The following is a 19,698-nucleotide window of genomic DNA, read 5'->3' as shown; positions in this document are numbered from 1 at the left end:
AAGGACAATATCTAGACAATCAAGCCGTTGGATATGTCATAGAGTGGTAGATATCCTATATAATCTAAGTCAACATCGGTATTTAACTTAATCGGCTACCTTCTATTGACGGATGTTAGCCGATTGTAGGTTAGATATCAATATTGCCAGGGATTATGTAGGATATATGATAACTCGACGAATTACATAAGCAAGATTAGAGTGTCATAAAGATGGAAGCACTAATCCCGAGAACATAAGCCGTGATAACAAGTTTTACCTCTTGTTGAAGATCGAAACCGATGCAGCTCAACCCGAAAGCAAGAACTCGTCGAAATAAAACTAAAGCAAAAAAGGGTGGCAATGCGCCGAGATTGTATTGAACGTGTGTTCTTTTTAGTTACATAGGGTTCGGGGTCTATTTATACCCGAGAATTACAAGATATGTCCATACCGGACACGACTATTATCTCTGACAAACTCTAAGATACCATAAGTCTTTGCGGCAGACTTTTGCCCTAAGCATATCTCTAAGGAAATTACGTAAAACATCCTAATTAATAGATACAATTGCCTTCTCAGGACTCTCTCCATGTGCGGCAATCATCTTGAAGCATATCGACTCAACCCGATGTTGTACACCAAGTCGTATTGCCGGAATCAGTTGTATCACCTAACCCAGTCTGATTCAGATTTAGCCGATTCTAGTCGTAGCCGATCTAGACTCCAGCCGATTTCTTACTCTGTTCCCGCAACAATCCTTATCTCCGACTCCGCTTCGATCCCATCTTCACCTCCGACGCTGATATTACCAAATTTGGTTGTTAACAATTAGGCAATCCATAGGATTTTCATAGGATTCCATAAGATCCATTCCTTTGATTCAAAGGGCTATATAGGAAAAATTCCTATAGGAATGAAATCCTCTAAAATTCCTATGAATTTCGTTTGAATCAAAGGGGGCCTGAATTGGAGGAAAAACAAAGGAATTGAAATCCTACACTATTCATGCCTTTGATTCGTAGGAATGAGAAAAGGAAAAATATAGGAAACTTTCCTATTCCTACAATTCTAGAGCAAAAACATAGGAAAGTTAACATCAAAAATATAGGATTTTGATAGGAATGTAAGTGTAAAACATAGGATTGCAAAACGCAGGAAAAACACAGGAATGACCGTTTGATTGAACCGCAGGAAAAACACAGGAATTGGATGAGAGAGATAGACTCAAAGGAAAGTTACCAAGAGGTTCTACCTCATGTTAAATTTCCTCTAAAATTTGCATGGGAAGAGGCATTCCATAGGAATTTTATAGGATTTCATAGGATCCATTCCTTTGATTCAAAGGGCTATATAGGAAAAATTCCTATAGGAATAAAATCCTCTAAAATTCCTATGAATTTCCTTTGAATCAAAGGGGGCCTAACCTCTTGGAAATTTTCCTTGAGTCTATCTCTCTCATCTCATTTCTGTATTTTTCCTGTGGTCTAATCAAACGGTCATTTCTATATTTTTCCTATGTTTTGCAATCCTCTGTTTTACACTTGTATTCATATTAAAATCCTGTGTTTTTCCTATTCCTCTGTTTTTTCAATCATGCGATAAAGAGGCCAGATTATTTGGTTTAGCTATTTGAGTGGTTGGTTAAATGTACGTGGATTGTTGAGAGACTTAGCATTTATCCTGTGACATGGAGATATTATGGTTAGTTGCAGGTGAAAATTTGCTGCAGTTGGGGAGCTTTTGGGGCTGATGATCATATACGTGCAGTGGAGAAGTCTAGAGTGTTGCTGCTGGACTTTTCCCTTAATCGCTTGCGTGCGCGGGAACTGTATTAGCATGCATTGGTGTGCGGCTGCGTGAAGGATATGCTGCTGTGGCATCGGTTTGTAAACGATGCGGTATGATTAGCGCGTGTAGCTGCTAGGAAGATGGAGATAGATTTTCCATCTTATCAGTTTGTTTCCTTTTTGTTTGCACCTTGCTATTTTTGTGTTGGACCGATGACCATGCTACCCGTGTATATATGCGGGTGTACGGTTAATTGAGGGAGACCCCCGAACAAAATTATCAATCTACTATTTTCCTGTTATTTACTTTCCTGTTATTTTCTATTTTGTTTTCATGGCTGAGTTCTGGAAACCCTAAAATTTAGTTAATCTTTGCCGTTTTGCGCTGAAAAACAGTCGTGCTTCTCCACGAAAGCGAGAAGATTATCCTTTGCTAGTTTGCTCGGAAACTAGTCGTTCGTCGTCACGTAAGTACGATATTTATCCTCTTTACTAATTTGCTTGTAAATTAGTCGTGTGATTCCGCGAAAGTAAATTAATCTCGAAATCGGTTTCACTAGCCGATTTTAATCTATCGATTTTGACGACTCTATTGTTTACACCGCAAATCATTAGGTGATCTTATGTTGGCCACGAAAAAGCGTCAACACAGAGATGAAAAACCTCTTGGTTTGAATCCTATGAGGGGAGGTGTTTCATTTATCTGTAATTGTCATTTTCCTAAACTTTTTGGAGAACTGTTTATTTTCTTTTCGTCGGAAGGCTTCAAATACTTTTATTCACATGTTTGGAAGTTGGCTTGCTAGTTTTGACTCAACAAGAAAAAATATATATACTTGCAGCAGCGTCTGATTTATTTGGGTTCTATGAGTTCACAAGAATGATATGGGTTTTTTTATAGAACTCGATGTAAATCTTATGTGCAAATATTTTTCAGGGCAATTCCATTCTTATATATTTTTCTGATGAAAAGGCCCAGTCTAGATCGGGCCAAAAATTCATGTTGGCAACCACTAGACGGACCAGCCGATGGAAACAAGATAGGCTTGTTCCTGGGCCGACAACACCTACAAAATCCGTTGCTCTAAACAAGCCCCACCTCCACCCTTAAAGGCTTGGACAGTTATACTTCACAGGCACGTTTTGCACTCCTGTCTGAATTTGGAATCAACAAACAATAATAGATCATTTCAATCATTCTGTTGACACGGTTGCCGGGTAATCGTGAGCTGTGAGTCGTGAGTCGCCCAAAGTAAGCTTGTAATTTTTATGCCGTGGTTAACAGCAGAACACAAAAAGGAAAAGGGTGTACACGTTTTATTCAGAAATAATTATCAAATGTACAATCGAGTTTTCCACGAAGGAATATGCAAAAGCTGACATACAACGATTGGTAGATTACACACTTAAAACAGCCATATGCCTGTTGAGGCTTCGTGAATCAGGAGAGCCTCTGACCAAAAAAATGCCGGGTAAACAAAAACGAAAGAGAACAGCTACAACCTTAAAATGGAAGGGAGTAGCGAACAGCTCCAAGTAAAGGAGTATTACTCCGAGTTGAAGAATTGCAGTAGCAGTGAATAAGTTATGTCAAACACCGTTCAAATGCAGTGCTGTTATTTGAGGATCACATGTCCACCTTTGTTCAAAGCTGTCATCAATCTTTAAGAATCTCTGTTTCCTGTGATGTCATCAGGGAATGTGCATAATCTCCTGCCCAGGTTCATTCCATCATCTGTTTGCATGCCCTAAACTAAACCAGATCAGATTGGCTTAGATCTTACTTGTGAAAGTCCATATCTGATGTATGACATTACTCAACGGTCACTCCGACATTTGATTCTAGAGGAACTGTTATCTTTTGGTCTCGGCTGCGTACAAATTCTCAATGGATTGTGCACCCTGTTTGGATGAATCGATCCAAAAGGGTGACAATGCCACCACCTTCCCAATAATTATCAGAGTAGGAGAGACTAGATCCTCCGACTTGACTTCATTCACAAAATCCTTTAACATGGCGAATACCTACAACAAAAGAAATGTTCAGCACAGAAAACTGAAGCCACACACAATTTAAATGGTGAGGATCAATGCTCAGTACCATGCGTTGTTGGGGGGTAGTGCCACGCTCAACTGCAACAGCCGGTGTATCCGGTGGAAGACCATGCTTCATCAACTTGGGAGCAAGAGATGGCAGTGTTGACAAACCCATATACACAACTAAAGTTGTGTCAGGATCTGCTGCATTCTCTGCCACATATAGAGGATCTGGCCCACCATTTCTAGAGTGCCCAGTTAAAAATCTGACACTGCGACAAAGATTACATGTCAAGAACAAACTATTTATAAAGAATAGAACTAGTGGACATCGTTTAATTGGTATAAACAATATTAAATACAAAGCCAAACATCTAACATCCAAGAACTGAAGCCCCTAAATGGCAGAACAGTTCATTTTCAAATAAGGGAAATTATTATGCTTTTCTAAAGTTCTTCAGGCGTTAGAGTTAAGTGTTAGGACATCAGAACAGATAGATGACCACATGGAGCAATGGTGCCTACTGCCAAGTGCTTTCGACTTCCTGTGATCACATTCATGGTGAATTGTGGTGCTAAGATGTGTTTGAGAAGTATTTGCACATTAAAATAACACCAACAGGTCAGCAGAAAAAGTTGGCATCGATACAGGTTGAATATCATAGGTACATAAGTTGGCATGTCACAAGAAAGATAGGGGGTGAAAAAAATGGTAAGTTACCTGGTAGCAACACCTCTATGGGTTAGTGGAATGCCAAGTTCTGCTGCAATTCCTGAAGCTGATGTAATTCCTGCATTTTCATTCACACAATTCACATCTCAGTCACAAAAGGAAGTGCAGAGTATTCAAGCTACCATATAGTGATTGTTATACCTGGGATAACTTCAACTCTTATTCCTTGTTGTTGAAGGAAATCCATCTCTTCTCCACCCCTTCCAAAGACCTAAAAGATAACAAATAATAATTTTAGTGTTTATTAATGATGGGCAAAAGGTAGCATACCCCCTACATGGAAAATTAGGTCGGTCTTAGATGCCTATGTTCTCAGCATGTTATGCTTAGTGATGTGTGGCACACTGGACTAGTAGTTTTCAGCACCTTTGAAGGATTTGCATCGATATGTAATGTACACACAAATGGTGTGACTAATAATGCTGGGCATACGAAACTATAGGATGTTTCCAGTTACTACCGTGCACCTTCAAAAGACAAAATCGTTACTTTTTGCAGGTTACTTCATGAGAAGCATTTCTGTTTATACAACTGACAAAATCAATCAGAACAGGGATTGTTGATTTACATTGAAACAAGCGTGCGTGCTGCGTGCACACAAACACACACGCATAGAGAGTGAGAGAAGCAGCCTAAATAAAGTTCATTTCCTCTTCCTCTACTAATCGTTTCCTCTCCTAATTATTTCTATTTTGTGCCAGGATTAAGAACTTCTCTATGCAAAAAAGCCTAAAATCGTCTCCCAAACCAGAATTTAGCCTTTCTTCCAACTTATCTGTTGCTTTCCAGAACCGCAACTCAGAGCGAAAAAACTTTGATTTCTACAAAAGCGTGGACTGATAATAGTAAACACTGAAACAGTTTCCAACATAAATCCAGCATCTGAAATGATCAAGCCGTGACCAAAGTATGGATTACGACGAGTAATCCGTTAATCGCGAAAGGCATAAACAATAGCAACAGATGTTGTGCTTGCACGAGCGTGCACAGCCAAATTCCCAGGTCCTAGATAAGTTGCATTACATGAACAGTGTATTACCAGAGGGTCGCCGCCTTTCAACCGCACCACATTGGCACCAGCCTCTGCGAAGCTTAGTAGCAGCTCATGAATCTCTTCCTACATTTCGCAAACAGATATGGTTCACATTTCGCACGAACAACATTAAAAAAAAAACCTCAAATAGATAGATTTTGAGACAAATGAGACGAGCAATTGTTTACTACTCCTACCTGGGTGCGGCTGTGGTATCCGGCCGTCTTGCCGACGTAGAGCAGCCTGGCGCCCTCCCCGACCAAATCGAGCACGTCGTTGGAGACGAGGCGGTCGTAGAGCACCAAGTCCGCCGCCTCGATGGCCCGCACCGCCTTGAGCGTGAGCAGCTCCGGGTCACCGGGCCCCGTCCCCACCAGCGCCACCCTCCCGGGCCCGCCGCCGCCGCCCTCCCCTTCCGCCCCCCTCCCTCTCGACGCCCGCAGCGCCTCCAGCAGCCTCCTCAGCTCCGGCAGCTGCAGCGCGATCTCGTCGTCCCGGCGACCCGAAGAAGCCGCCGCCGCAGCCGCAGCAGCGGACGACGACGACGAATCGCCATCCGAGGCGGCGTAGGACCAGGCGTCGCGGCGGTACCGCGAGGAGGATGTGGCCTCGGTGAAGGGCGAAGCAGCAGCGGCGCAGATGATGGCGTGAGCGGAGGAGGAGGGCCGTGCGGCGAGAGCGGTGGTGGAGGCGGTTGACGCGGGAATGGGGGCGGGGAGAGGCTGGAAGCGCGGTGGTCGAAGGGCGAGCGCCATGGCGATGCCGGGATAGTTGTGGTGAGCTGATGGCCGTGGCACTTTTATACGGCGTGGGAGCAGCAGGAAGGAGGAGGAGGAGGAGAGCTGAAGCCGAGCGGAGTGGCTCGTCGACGTCGGGGGGTGCGGTTTTGGATGCGCGAAGGGGTGGAGGGAAAGGGGGGAGGAAGAGCCCCAGGACCAGGAGGGAGACGGCTGGATTGAAAAGTGGCGGCGACCTTGTGGAGCGCCGAAGGGCCAGGTTCAATGAACCGCTGCGGCACAGGAAGGGGGTTTTCCGTTGTGTTGTTTGGGGCGAAGGAGGCAGCGAAAGCCAAGTGGGAGTGCGGCTCTCGGCTGTGGGGCGCGCTGTGCGTGGCTGCCGCCGGGCATGAGGGCGGGTTCGCTCGTTTGCCGATGGCATCGTCATGGCTTGTGTCACTCGCTCACGCGCACCTATTCGGATTTCAGAGACATGCGAATCGCGATTTCTCAACAATGAAGATGGCTCAGGAGTCGGGGGTTCGCTGCTGATAATCCTAGGGAAGCTTTAGTTAAACTTGAACTGCTATCAGGTCAGGTGCTCAATGTTATTTATTCCACCTCGGTTTCATATTTTAAAATACTCTAGTTCTTTTTCATATTCAAATGTTTTTAAGTTTAAACATTTAGAACACCTAATTAATTTCATCAAATCTAATATTAAATATATTTTATAGCATGTTTGTTTTGTGCAGAAAGTATTGCTATGTTTGTTTATAAACTTGATAAACTTAAATATATTTAACTAGGAAAATATCAAAGTGTCTTATCATATTAAACAAAGGGAGTAGCCACTGTTTGTTTTTAGCCGCAACAAACTTTAAATTCTGAAGCTTTATAGTTTTTTCATCATAGTTTATTTTTAGGATTTGTTTTTAAATCTCCAAGAACATGAATATAGAAATTTTGCAATTAAATTATTTTTAGTTGCATAGTTATTATTCCGTGGCTTATTAGCCATAGATCAAACGATCAAAGCTTTACTCTCTTCATAATTCATCGGTTCAATAGATTAGTAATTATCGTTTATTTTGTTGTGCTTTAATTTTTCATTAAAGGTGCTTTAAGCAATGGTCAACATATATTGGAAAGTACACCACAGTAGCTGCTCTGAAATATGACCAATGCACGAATCTACCACTGGGTGTTTCAGTGACTTTGATTTTACAGAAATTCCTTGTACACTTTTTATGGCTAAAAGTCTGCAACCAACTATTACTTCTAAAAGAACGCAAGGACTGCCTGAATGTATACATTACTTTCCAAAGGGGTGGAAAACAATATCCTCTTCCTATTTGGAGTGCACTTATCTCCATCTGCAAGGTGGAACTAGGCGCCGACGGTCGACGGATCATTCTAACAACAATTCACAAGCAAACTTCTACCGTGAACATTTTCTTTTCCTGGAACTGCGCCACAAAACCTTTCTGTTGTCTAGTATATAATAGATGCATTGATTTGTGTTGTCTGTTGAGGTTCTTTTACCTATACAATGGGAATCTTAAGAAGTACAATTGAGAGGAAATACAGACATACGGAGATGGCAATCCCGGCAACAAAATTTTGATATAGACGATTGTTATCTCTGCTGGGAATAAAAGCTGACTTCAACACACCTGTCAGCTCAAACACTCTGTATGATATCTGCAGTGTTGACAATCAAATAAATATTCCTGGCAACTCTAGTTATATTGGAATTAAAATAAGGAATTCAGTTTTTCTTTTTTACTTACAAGAAGATATATTGCTGTAGCAAGCATAAAGTTGAGCAGTGGGTAACCCGGAATGAAAGAGAGAAGCCATTTTGGCTGCCCGTTAGGCATGTTAGACCTGTATGCATATAAGAATTCAGTGACAATCGAAAGAGACAAAACATCTTGATATGTAAGCACAAAACTGAAACTTTGGACGTGCACAGCCATCATTGCCAAAATCTAGGTTAATGATCCATCCAATGTTTCGTCCTGTGGACACTGCACCTCTGTCCAGTACTTCACATCATAAGCTTACCTTAAAGGCTTAAACAAGGATATAACGTTTTATGGTAGAGTTGCTACTGTAATACGTATTTAGTGGTGACTCTAATGATAGCAAATGTGAAAAGATAAATGTCCAGAATATCTGATGGAATCTCCCTACATCAGGTTCTCCATTGTGTCAAGATTCTACATGGAGAAGGTCATGTACCCTGCATCAACATGATGATGTCTAGGGCTCTAGCTTTTCATTGTGATCTTGAGATTCACTGCTCCAGTTTATCCATGTGAGAAATCGGAACAGTACGCAGGTTGAAGATGGATTTCCTTAGGATCACCAATTCCTAAAGAACTGGCACATCTTAAGTACTGAAAACCCAGTACTGGCTTGGCTACCGTTAAGTGACTTCCTACTTCTGCCTGATAAGCTAACATTTTCTGGAACTTACACTTTGACTACTTGTTTGAGCACTAAGAAAATCAGCATCTAAGTTATTAATATTATTCATGTTAAGAAAAAGCATGAAGGTCCAAAAAAAGGATTGGCATAATTCTGTCCATGACTTGCAAAAAGAACAGCTTTCTTAGAAGTCCAAAAGGAGTCCTGTTGCTAAAAAACAGAGATTTTTTAAGTTCTTACAGGAGTCGAATATTGACATAGCTGAACCATATCTCCTATTGAACAGTTGTGTCCAACAGGTTAATACAAACAAAGCCCAGAATTTAAAGCATTGCAGTCACAGACACAAAAGATAGGAGCACATACTGAACACAAAAGGCTAGCATCATACCTGAGCCAAATGTGGATCTGAGAGATATAGGTCTCCAGAGTAATCTTGCCAAGCCACCTATTGGTAAAAAGTATGTTATAAGTTTAGTCTGACAAAGTGAATCCACAGGAAATTAAATATAAAAAGTTTTAGGTTATAGTTTGAAAAGACTTACGCAAAAAGAGTTAAAGAGACGTTTCTAAGCTGCTGAGTGCAATTCCTTAGGGAGATATAAACACTGCATGGAAACCGTGGTATCATTAACACTGATACAAAAGCCCACATATATATTTTATGGCATATTTCTATACTCACGTGATAGGAATCCATGATGTGTACGGATGGTACTTGTTGTATGTAATTTTGTCTAGTTTGTAAATATACTCGTACCACAAATAGCCAGCCTGAGGTGGAGCAAAAAGGAATGGTTAATAAGCAGTCTACTCCGTGCATCATTGCTAATTTAATGTAGAGCACAGAGGGGACTTATGGATAATGCAACTTACCACCAAGGAAATACTAATGATGGTTCCCTTAATTGACAACCTAACCTTAGTTTCAGATTCTTCAAGCTTTTCCATCCATCTTTCAACCTGTATGACAGAGATCTACATTTCAAGCACTACTACTGATAGAAGAAAAATACCTGAAACCATAGCATAATGAATTGCATCCTACATAAACAATGATGGAGAAGGGCAGAAGGACAAAGACTCTACAGTGATATCAAATAAAAAACAGTCATCTGTGATCCTTGAAAACTTACATTTGGATGGAAGTAGGCATAGATCATTCCAATAATCCATATATAACGATCAAGGCCAGATCGGAAATGCCACTCATGCAACAGTGGTAAGTTTGCTTTTGAAGGCTCTGGGTCCTTGTAGCCTGCATCACAAAAGTACAAAACACATGTTAACATGATTTATCTAGGAATGGTAAGGAAAATGACACATCGAAATATAAGAATAACCAACCTAGCAGAAATGTAAATGGACTCCACAGCAGTTCAAATACACCAGGAATTTCCCATATCAAGATCACTGCTAAGAAGCAGCTGACAATCTTCATTGCCATCACTGAAGGTATCTCATTATACTTATTAAAGAGACCAAGGGACCCATATACCATAAGAGTAAACAAAGTGTGCATTGGGCATATGTAATAGAGCATGTAATCATTGTCAAGGACAATGCAGCAGAAAGCCACAAAAAAATTAAGTCTCCACATCATCTGCATTAGAAATATGGTTGTCAGTGTAAACCATGCATTAAATCAAGGAAATGAAAACATACTAAAGTATCATATAGAACAGATTGGGGTTAAAGATCAGAATGGCACCTGAGCAAATCTGGCAAGACTAAAGTCTTTCTTAATATAATAGTATGAGAAGTTCCCAAATCCAGTCATCCAGACATAGGCAGCAATGAAAACACGAATTGCATTGTATATTTCAGTGGCGGCAAAATAGTGGTACATTAAAAACAGGACCTGTAAACAGCAGGTGGAAAAGTTACAAATCTTACCTAAAAGTTGGCAAAAGACAGCAACTGAAAATAATGGTGACTGACATTATAAGGAAACTACCATTATGCCTGTGTGTTGTGAGTTTGTGACAGATCTCAAATGAATATAACATAGGTTCTGACTTTGAAAAACAATTATACTCTAATACAAAAAACTACATATACATATGCAAAATTTTAGTAAATTTTGCCCCTAAAATAAAATACAGCACTCAAATGTCTACATAAATTTATCCACGAAATTTCTTAGTTGAGGCTACATAGAGCACACCAACACCATCACCAATTCCAGTTTTTAAGGAGTAGATATATGCACCTCTGCAGATTGCAGAAAAACAGTACAAGATAATGATGTTTTCGCTAGCAACAGTCTAGTAAGATATACTAATATGTGGTTCTAAAGAAAGTTTAGTTCATACCGAACACATGCCAAATATACTACTGCATGTTCAAGCATATGTACTTGAAAATAACCTGACGGTACTATTGCAAAATAATACATAAATATTTTCAGCAGCATTAATTATAGCTGTGTATGATCCTGCGTGTCAGTGAACTAAACTGTATTCTACATGACATGAAGCACAGCTGTGTTAGTAGAAATGTAAGTTGAGCACAGCCATTCAGACTCAGTTTACAGATATAGTGGCAGCCTGATATGCAAAACTGTTCCCACCTTGTTTCCATCATCTCAACCAAAAAACCTTCAACTTATGAAACACTAGACATATCAATCAATGAATCCCCCCACCCCCGCAACACACACACACACACACAGACTGCTTTGGAATGGCCAATATATTTCTGGCAACTATAGACAGATCCCACTAGAAATACCAAATCCAGATAAACTGTCAGGAACTTGTCTAGGAAAAACTAACAAACCCACTCTTCAGATCTATTAGCATCAGATCTTTCAGAAAACATTTATTATGATCACCAATCACTCACGTGTTCCTTTGACTAAATTGTAACATAAACAGGACAACAAAAGAAAGAATACAAAAAAAATACAGTGGATTCAAAATTTTATAATTATTTAAATCACTAACCTGCATCCAACCTTTCCATTCCTCTGTTTGATGGCGATTAAGATAGAGTATAGATTTCCCTGAGAATGCTGATTTGTCATGGTGCTTCTTAAGTGATGTTAATGCTGATGCTATGATGAGAAGAATGTATAAAAACAGAAACAGATCACGGTTGTAACTCTGGCAAAGTAGAGGGAAAACCAATCATTATCAAAATATGGTCATAATATGATAGCACAAAAAAGTTGAACTGTCCAAAGTCTGTTAATTATATTTAATATGTAAAAAATAAAAGGGGTTTAATAGAAGATATTAAGCAAGTGAGCAGTGAAATTCATCAGTAACTATTTGTTAATAAACAAAATAAGATTACAGCATATGTCCTCTTATGCTCATTCGTTCGAGAAGGTAGAATACAGTAGAGTAGGTAAAGATTGTATGACAAAAGACTAGAGGCACAGTACACCAAATAACATACAGGTAAGTAGTATGGAATATCAAGATTATGTCAATTCTAGCCAATTTCTCTATTAGAGTTGCAAAATTCAGAGAAAGACTAAGCAAAGAAATGAAGATTCTATTTCCTTAGTGTAAAATGTTGGAATTTACAACTGAAAAGGAGGGAAAGATATAAAAAGAAGAAGTAAAAAAGGAGTACAGTAGTAAGGTGGGAGGATGGCACTATACTAATATGATAATCTAGCAAAGAATACCAATTACTTTCAATCAAAAATTGAGAGAACGATCATTAAAATAATGATGGCATCAATACCTTCTTGCTTTCTGGAAATATGTTTGTCCGATCACAAATGTAGAAATAAACCAGAACGATGCCAAATTCTGCCCTGTAGAAAGATAGCGCTTGTAAATATCGATGGATATTTATTTTCAGTAAATGCAAAATAGTTCTATAGGGTCTTACATTGCTCTCAGTACAGCACGATTTTCCAGAAGGAAAGATTCATCCATTGTTATAAACCTACAGCTCACGACATTGAGATGTTAATTCTCAGCATTCCACGTTTGTAATCATGAATCAAACATCTACTATTATGCCAAATCACCTTATGAGGTTTGCTTTTGTAGAATTGATCCGAAACTTTGTAGATGGTGACTTTGACAGGCCTCCTTCCAGCAATACCGTTTTATCATCTTCTTTGACAGTTCCATTCTCCAAATTGGAATCGGAGTGACTATAGAAACAAAAAAATGCACAGATAGAGCCAGGGTAAGTATTTGTTACTCAAAGGCTTAGAAAATTCGTAAAAACATCGCTGTACTACTGAGTTAATACTGACCAATATAGCTAACTTACACTTTCATAGACGAAGATTTTCTGTACTCCAGGACTTCTGAATAGATCCATGCAATGAGAACAGGGAATAGACCAAGCAAAAATGACACCTGAAGGAATGGACAAAGCAACAAGAGCCATCAATTGTACTGCTGTCAATTCTAAGATAACTGAAGTTCATAAATAACATGTGCCCTTAGCTTAGATATTTTTGCAAACAACAAAAATCGTGCACTTAGCTTACCTACTAGTACTCCACTATCCTGACAGAACTTAATCATAGAGTCTTACTCTAAACAATATGTGTTTAGTAGTTTTCCTTTTCTGTTTCCCAAAATCAAGTTAAGCATATACAGATCAAGACAAACAGCAATGTGCATTTCCTGTAAGCAATGTAGGTTGAATCTGAAACTTTTAACTTGGCAGAGCAACCATATGTTTGTGTCTCAGTTGGTACCAAACTATACTAACTTCAAATCTAAGACAGCTGCAAGGGAACATAAGTACACCTAACCTCCTAAAGCGTCAGATGCAAGATAAAAGACGACAAGCAACCAACCAACCAGTGGTTGCTCCATTCCAGAGGCTGGAGTGTTTCAACTTTCAGTCGCATCACACAGGACCGTTTCATGAAAAATGCTTAATTATCTAAAAATCATACCAATATATGCCCCCATCAATTAATCAAAGCCGCATCCATCAGCGATCAATCAACGCTCATCCTCATGCTATCCAATTCGATGAACGCCACGACTATCGAGGAGAATGCATCTACTTCAACTCGTCCAGCAACAAACCAAATCGAACTTACGCGGGCGCAATCCGGGAGAAACTTTTTTTTTTCAAGAGCAGCGACCGCAAGTCCAGAACAATACCCAAGGTTTTAACACATCAGTCAACACGGAACAGCACAGGCACGTCAACCAATTCCACTACCCGCACGCGACCTATCCAGAGAGCGAGGACGGCGACGCGCGCAACGTACGTACCTGGCCGGCGGTGACGGGGCCGAAGACCTCCATTCCCGCCGGGAGCCCCTCCCCTGAGCGTGCCACGACCAGATCCCGGGAGCTCGACGGGTCCGGCCGGGATCGCAGCGGAGGGAGGGAGGGAGGGAGGGGATCACGCCGCGCGTTCGGTGAGCGGTAAGGGAGGGAGGGGGTGTTATATGCGGCGTTGGCGGGAGGGGAAGCGAGCGGGCGGGCGGTCGCGGGGCCCGGCCGGCGGGAGGGAGGGAGGAGGAGATCTGAAGCAAGCGGGAGGTGGTGGGTGGTCGCTCGCCGTCAGAGGCCGGAGGGTGGCGGGCTCGCGGCGGGGCCGGCCGCGGAGGAGAGGGAGAGGAGGTCAGAGCGAGGGAGGCAAACGATGGTTGGAGTTTTTTTTGGTTTGGTTTCCTTCAGTTTCAGACTCGCGTGCTCGCGTGTGTTTTGCTTGCGCTTTTGCTGCTGGTGCTGGTCGTGTCTGGGTTTGGGATTCGGGAATAGTGTTTTTTTTCTTTTTTCTGTAAGAAAACGGGATTTGGGATGATGGATTTGATTAATCGGCTGTTGAGACGTGGGGTTTGGAAGTTTGGTCGTGGGATTCATTCATCATCCTGTGGCTACTAAAGTGAAGCGACTAGAGAAGAGAAAGGGATCAGTGTACCCTCTAACTAACGTGGAGAGGAGTAGAGGGGAAGCACAAATGTTGGAGTTATGGGTGGAAATCTTTTGCCGGTCCATGTTTGTTCTCCTGCATAATGGCAAGCATCGATCGTTCCTAATCTCGCTCGGTACATCTCCTACATAATCCTGCGTAATCTCGTTGGAGTATCTGATTATTCAGGGCATTCACAAATCGCAATGCTCCATGGCGAGTGCCCTGCGATTCATGTAGGACATGAGCAGCCGTAGAGAAGATAAGGTGGCTCTATTTGGCAGCCATACCTGCCCCAGTCGCTGCGGCTGCGGCAGTCCAAAATTGCTGCAAGCTGCAGCTACTTTGAACTCTCCAGCCACAGCCGCTGCTAAAAAAACAGCTCCTAAACATACCCCAAGATAGGAAAATTGTTTTGCAGCGGTGTCTGATTATCTTCGTATTTGCAAAGGCACAGGCGGCTTCTTAGAGGCGAGAAAAATAAGAATGTGTTTGATTGTGAAGGGTGAGAACCTTTTCCTCTAACACGAAAAACAGAACAGCTCATTAGCTCATAATTAATTATGTATTAGCTAAAATATTTGAAAAATAAATTAGTATTTTTTAAAAAATCAACTTTTTGATAGAAATTTATTTGCAAACATCATAATGTTTAGTAATTTGGAAGCGTGAGCACGGGAAACGAGGGAATAGGGGTTGGGAACTCTAAGAAACAAACTTAGCCTAAGTAATCCGCTAGAGAGGAAAATAGATGGGATTCGTCGTGAACCACCACCATCAAAGTCGTCGAGCCAAGTCGTGTTGCAACCAAGGCCATCGCCTCGAGCCGCTCCAACAATGAGGATCGTGCTGCTGTCGAGGGTCCCTTTTGCTGGCTAGGCCGACCAGATTAGGCCACTCCACCGCTGCTATTACCATTTACTCCGCCTTAGCGTTGCCTCGTCGTCGCTCCGTCTCAGGCCAAGCTAGCAACGAGCTTCTAACCTTCATCCGTTCAAAGGGATTCCCGAATGGAGAAAGAGGAAACAGAGAGAGAAAAGTGCCGACACGAAAAAAATAAGTTTATTGTAGTTGGGTTTTCAGTGCATGATTTTGGATGTAGATATAAATTAAAACGAAGCAAGTCTTGATATAAACACTGAAAAGGATGAAATGTAAATTATTTATATGTCTCTTCAAAAGTAGTCTTCATTGTGGAGACAGTAGTTCCAAAGTAGTTTTATGCTATGCGACACCTAGAAGTGATCTTCAATGTAAATATGCTATCATGTGTACGCTGTCAATTTTTTTAACGGATCTTTTGATGTATCATGTATGTGCAGTAACTTGAGACCTTGTTTTTATCTTGAACTTCTTGCATTTTTAGGAGACTGATTTTGGCCCAAATGGTATCTACTTCAATCATATTCCATAATTTTTTAAAAGAAAATTTGCTTCAATATAGTAGAATTTATTTGGGGCCTATTCAGATTGTAGCCAAAATAAACATTACCAAGTTTTGGTAATGCCAAAATTTTGATAAGATGATAATATTGTCAAAATATCTTGGCAGGATTTCTTATGTATTGACCAAATTTGACAACAAACTAAACGTAGATATTTTTCTGGCAACTTTACTAAAATATGGTATGGTTGAAAATAGTATTAAAATGAACAGGCCCTTGGTCTACCAACCCAACTTACGCTTTTGGGAAATATCTTGGCAGGATTTCTTATATATTGACCAAATTTGACAACAAACTAAACGTAGATATTTTTCTGGTAACTTTAACAAAATATGGTATGGTTGAAAATGGTATTAAAATGAACAGTCCCTTGGTCTACCAACCCAACTTACGCTTTTGGGAGTTAACAAGGACATGATTTGTGTCTGAAAGGTTTATAGTGTGCCTTAAAATCAACGGGTGTTCTAGCAGTATAACTTGCATCGGAGTCGTATGTCATGGGCTCACTGCAGACTCTCGCCCGGATCACTTCCAAAGAAAAAGCTCATGGGATTTCCGGCCCAGTGCCCGGGAGGTGGCCTGTTTTTCCGATCAACACTTCTTGCCGGACGGTGACTTGGCATGAATCATTTCTTACTATAAAGTTATAACCCACTAATTTCTAAAGCTTAATATATAAAGATGTCATATCATTATCCAATAACAATCACTGATTCGTAAAGCTTAACATAATCATATAATCATACATTAACAATTACTCCCTCCGTTCCAATATATTGTAATCTAGGATGGGTCCACCTAAAATGGGATTAGACCCATCCTAGATTACAATATATTGGGACGGATAGAGTATCTAACCTATAATTGTCTAACATTGACCAACATTTCTCATTTTTCATTGATCGGTCAGAATCTTTTAGGTGGACCTCATCACATGGTCGTCGCCTCGCCCTCACCGTCGCGCCGCATCACCGATTTTTCCCCCGCCTATTCGCATCACCTCCACGTCGACCAGGACCACGGTGAGTCCGTCGCCGACCCCGTGCCCGCGTTCGCCGCGGTCACCGGTTCCACACCTCCAAGCCCGGTCGAAAACCTTCCCTGTCGCCTACCCTGCATCGACGCCCCAATGGCTGGCCCACGTCATCGAAGCCAGGGGAGTCGGGCGCCTGAACCGTCACGGACCGTCTCCAACTGCCTCTCCGATTGATGAAGCCGCACCCTTTGATTGGCGAGTTCAACCATCGGCTGCACCATCTGCCGCCCGCGCTCTCCGATTGGATGAGGTCAGCACCATTTGCAGCAACATCACCTTAATCTTTGCTTGCATTTTGTGATTTCAGTCTTTCCCTTCTCTTCTCTTCAGAACCAAGATTAAGATTATTAGTTCATGTTGAGTTTTCATAAGAAGTATTCTTTATATTGCAGGTTCAAAGGCACAGAGAATCCACCATTACAAGCGGATTTGTATTTCAGCACACAAGGTAGAAGTTTGTGATATAATAAGATATACTAGAGCGGGTTCGCGCGCTACGCCGCGCGGTTTATAACCGATTCGTGTTATTTGATCTGTACCGATGTAACAATTGATGGAAAGCGGCTTTTTTAAGTTGGCTGTTTAGGTCGTATTTAGTTGGTTATTTAGGTCGTGCAGCAGTAAGCATTAGATCTCTCTGTTGTTATCGTGGGCTGATCGGGCTAACATATCAAGGAGCTATGGGCTTTTGTGCTTATGTTTGACGTTGGGCTCTTAAAGGTGTGCAAGAGTATAAATAGTGGGCTGCTGGTGTATAAATAGTGGGCTGCTGGTGGGCTTCAGGATGCAAGGCCTTTTTCAGCTAAGGATGAATGTCCTAGGGCAACGTGTTGTGCTGTCATTGCATATGTTTTGTTGGGGCTGGTATATATGTAGGAGTGCTGGCTGTTTTTTTAACGCTGAATCGATGCGGCGGCGGCGCTGCTGATCTTAGCGGTTTAGCCAAAGGACATTTAGCTAGCATGGATGAACTTGTGCAAGGTATGTATGCATATACAGCGATTAACCCTGTGGATTGAGGTGTGCTCTTTACTAATTTGTGGTGATAGTTTGGCTCAGTCTTTAATCTGCTCGATATAATGGAAATGGGGTTGGGTGTTTTTTTAGTGGCACGATTATTTTTAAGTTGATCTATGTTGGCTTGGAAGACTATGGAATGGCCAATAGTATTTTACAGTTTGCAAGGTGGCTGTGTAGGCTGTTAATTGAACGGTGACCTCAATCTATTTGAGCTCTCTAGAATAGGTCATGTCTCTTTTTAAAAAATACAGATGATTGATGTGGTAGGGATTTGAATGCCTGTTATTTCATTTGGTGATCTGGTAAAAAGATATGGTTATATTTATATGTACCTGTGTAGGAAATTTTAGGAATAAGGGGAAAGGAAAGGGGATGGACCTATGATGCTGCTATTCTTACTGACTCTGTTTTTGTTATGGTATAACAGAACAACGCCACCTTGTGCACATCAGGTCGAAAATGTTGTTGTCTGAGATCCTTAGAAGCATAGGCGCTAATGAGGCACGCTATAATTGTCATGCTGTCACTGATGGGTATGTTGGCTCTGCTGAGGCATCTGTTTATGGTGTAAGAGGAGGTGAAGAGCCATTTCTTGTTCGTGCACATGGCATCCCAGCTATAAGGCCATGTGATGCGGAAGAAAGTGCTGCACATGCACTAATTGCTGTTATCAAGAAAGAGTGCAGAGTGGAGATCGAAGATACGAACTGGCTTGATATGAATCGCTATCACGCTGAGGTGTTCTGACTGAAGAGAGCTCTTGGGAGAGTCAGGAAGGAACGTAATAGTCTTGCAAAGAAGGCTCGTTTGCTAGAAATTGGTTGGGATAGAGCTTTAGATTCATTGGCTTCTGTGAATCAAATATGTAATGATACATGTTCCTTTGCTTTGCCCTGGTGCTGATGATCTTAATCATCGTGAGGTTGGAGTGCTATATGATGTGCATCGTCTTGGTGAATATGCTGAATCTAAAATGGATGAAGGGTTGGCTAACCTTAGCAGTGCTACTGATAGGTGCCTGTAAGAACATCTGTATGGATTGCTTTTGGGAATGAAGCTGACAAAAAAGAACAGGGGTTGTGACTGTTATTAGCAGTAAGTTATTGGTAGGGTTGTTGTGGCCAATTGTAATAAGTGTGTGTTATATAGCAAATGTTGTGTATAGCTGGGCCTGGATGGATGAAACAATATGTATATATGCTATATGTTGGTTATGCATTCATGTCTATATAGAAGGACATATGCAGTTTGTAATGTAATGGTAATTTAAGCGGCTAGCTAAAATCTATCGTGTTTATGTATGATTATTAGTTATGCTTGTGTGGGTATGCGGTAACACTGGAGTAGCGTTATAGCACGATTGACTGATGTACAGATGTGAATGTTCTGGTGTTCTGAAATGGTTTGGATGTCTGCACTGATGAAAAGCATTGCTGAGAAGAATGGTGCCTGGTCGGATGCTCTACACATAAAAAGGGAAAAAAAGAAGAAATCTATGTTTGCAGCCTATGCAACAACTTTTTTTTTACCTCTAATAGGACAGTGTACGCTGGAGAACAACTATCCGGTATAAAATAATCGATACATGGTCTGCAACCACCTGGATAGACATGCGTA

General features: G+C 41.2%; 2 protein-coding genes across 2 annotated transcripts; both read right to left on the bottom strand.

Annotated features, from left to right (window-relative positions):
* Positions 1 to 3,063: 3,063 nt before the first annotated feature.
* Positions 3,064 to 6,466, bottom strand: LOC4326671 (S-adenosyl-L-methionine-dependent uroporphyrinogen III methyltransferase, chloroplastic). Its single transcript, XM_015764245.2, has 6 exons — positions 5,770 to 6,466; positions 5,579 to 5,656; positions 4,681 to 4,750; positions 4,528 to 4,597; positions 3,871 to 4,078; positions 3,064 to 3,794 (listed from the first exon to the last, which is right to left on the bottom strand). Exons 1-6 carry the CDS (start codon positions 6,325 to 6,327, stop codon positions 3,624 to 3,626), a joined length of 1,155 nt encoding a protein of 384 aa, XP_015619731.1. The 5' UTR covers positions 6,328 to 6,466; the 3' UTR covers positions 3,064 to 3,623.
* A 1,000-nt stretch (positions 6,467 to 7,466) lies between these two features.
* Positions 7,467 to 14,357, bottom strand: LOC4326670 (protein REDUCED WALL ACETYLATION 3). The gene is made up of 15 exons (XM_015764233.2): positions 13,935 to 14,357; positions 12,967 to 13,055; positions 12,716 to 12,844; positions 12,574 to 12,630; positions 12,424 to 12,496; positions 11,673 to 11,831; positions 10,436 to 10,585; positions 10,072 to 10,327; positions 9,861 to 9,982; positions 9,601 to 9,687; positions 9,410 to 9,498; positions 9,270 to 9,332; positions 9,116 to 9,172; positions 8,082 to 8,178; positions 7,467 to 7,992 (listed from the first exon to the last, which is right to left on the bottom strand). Exons 1-15 carry the CDS (start codon positions 13,965 to 13,967, stop codon positions 7,834 to 7,836), a joined length of 1,620 nt encoding a protein of 539 aa, XP_015619719.1. The 5' UTR covers positions 13,968 to 14,357; the 3' UTR covers positions 7,467 to 7,833.
* Between the last annotated feature and the right edge of the window lie 5,341 nt (positions 14,358 to 19,698).

This window comes from Oryza sativa, chromosome 1 (assembly GCF_034140825.1).
Source record: "Oryza sativa Japonica Group chromosome 1, ASM3414082v1".
NCBI lineage: Eukaryota > Viridiplantae > Streptophyta > Magnoliopsida > Poales > Poaceae > Oryza > Oryza sativa.
The sequence above is the reverse complement of the archived record's forward strand: the minus strand, read 5'-3'. Positions and strand labels throughout refer to the sequence as shown.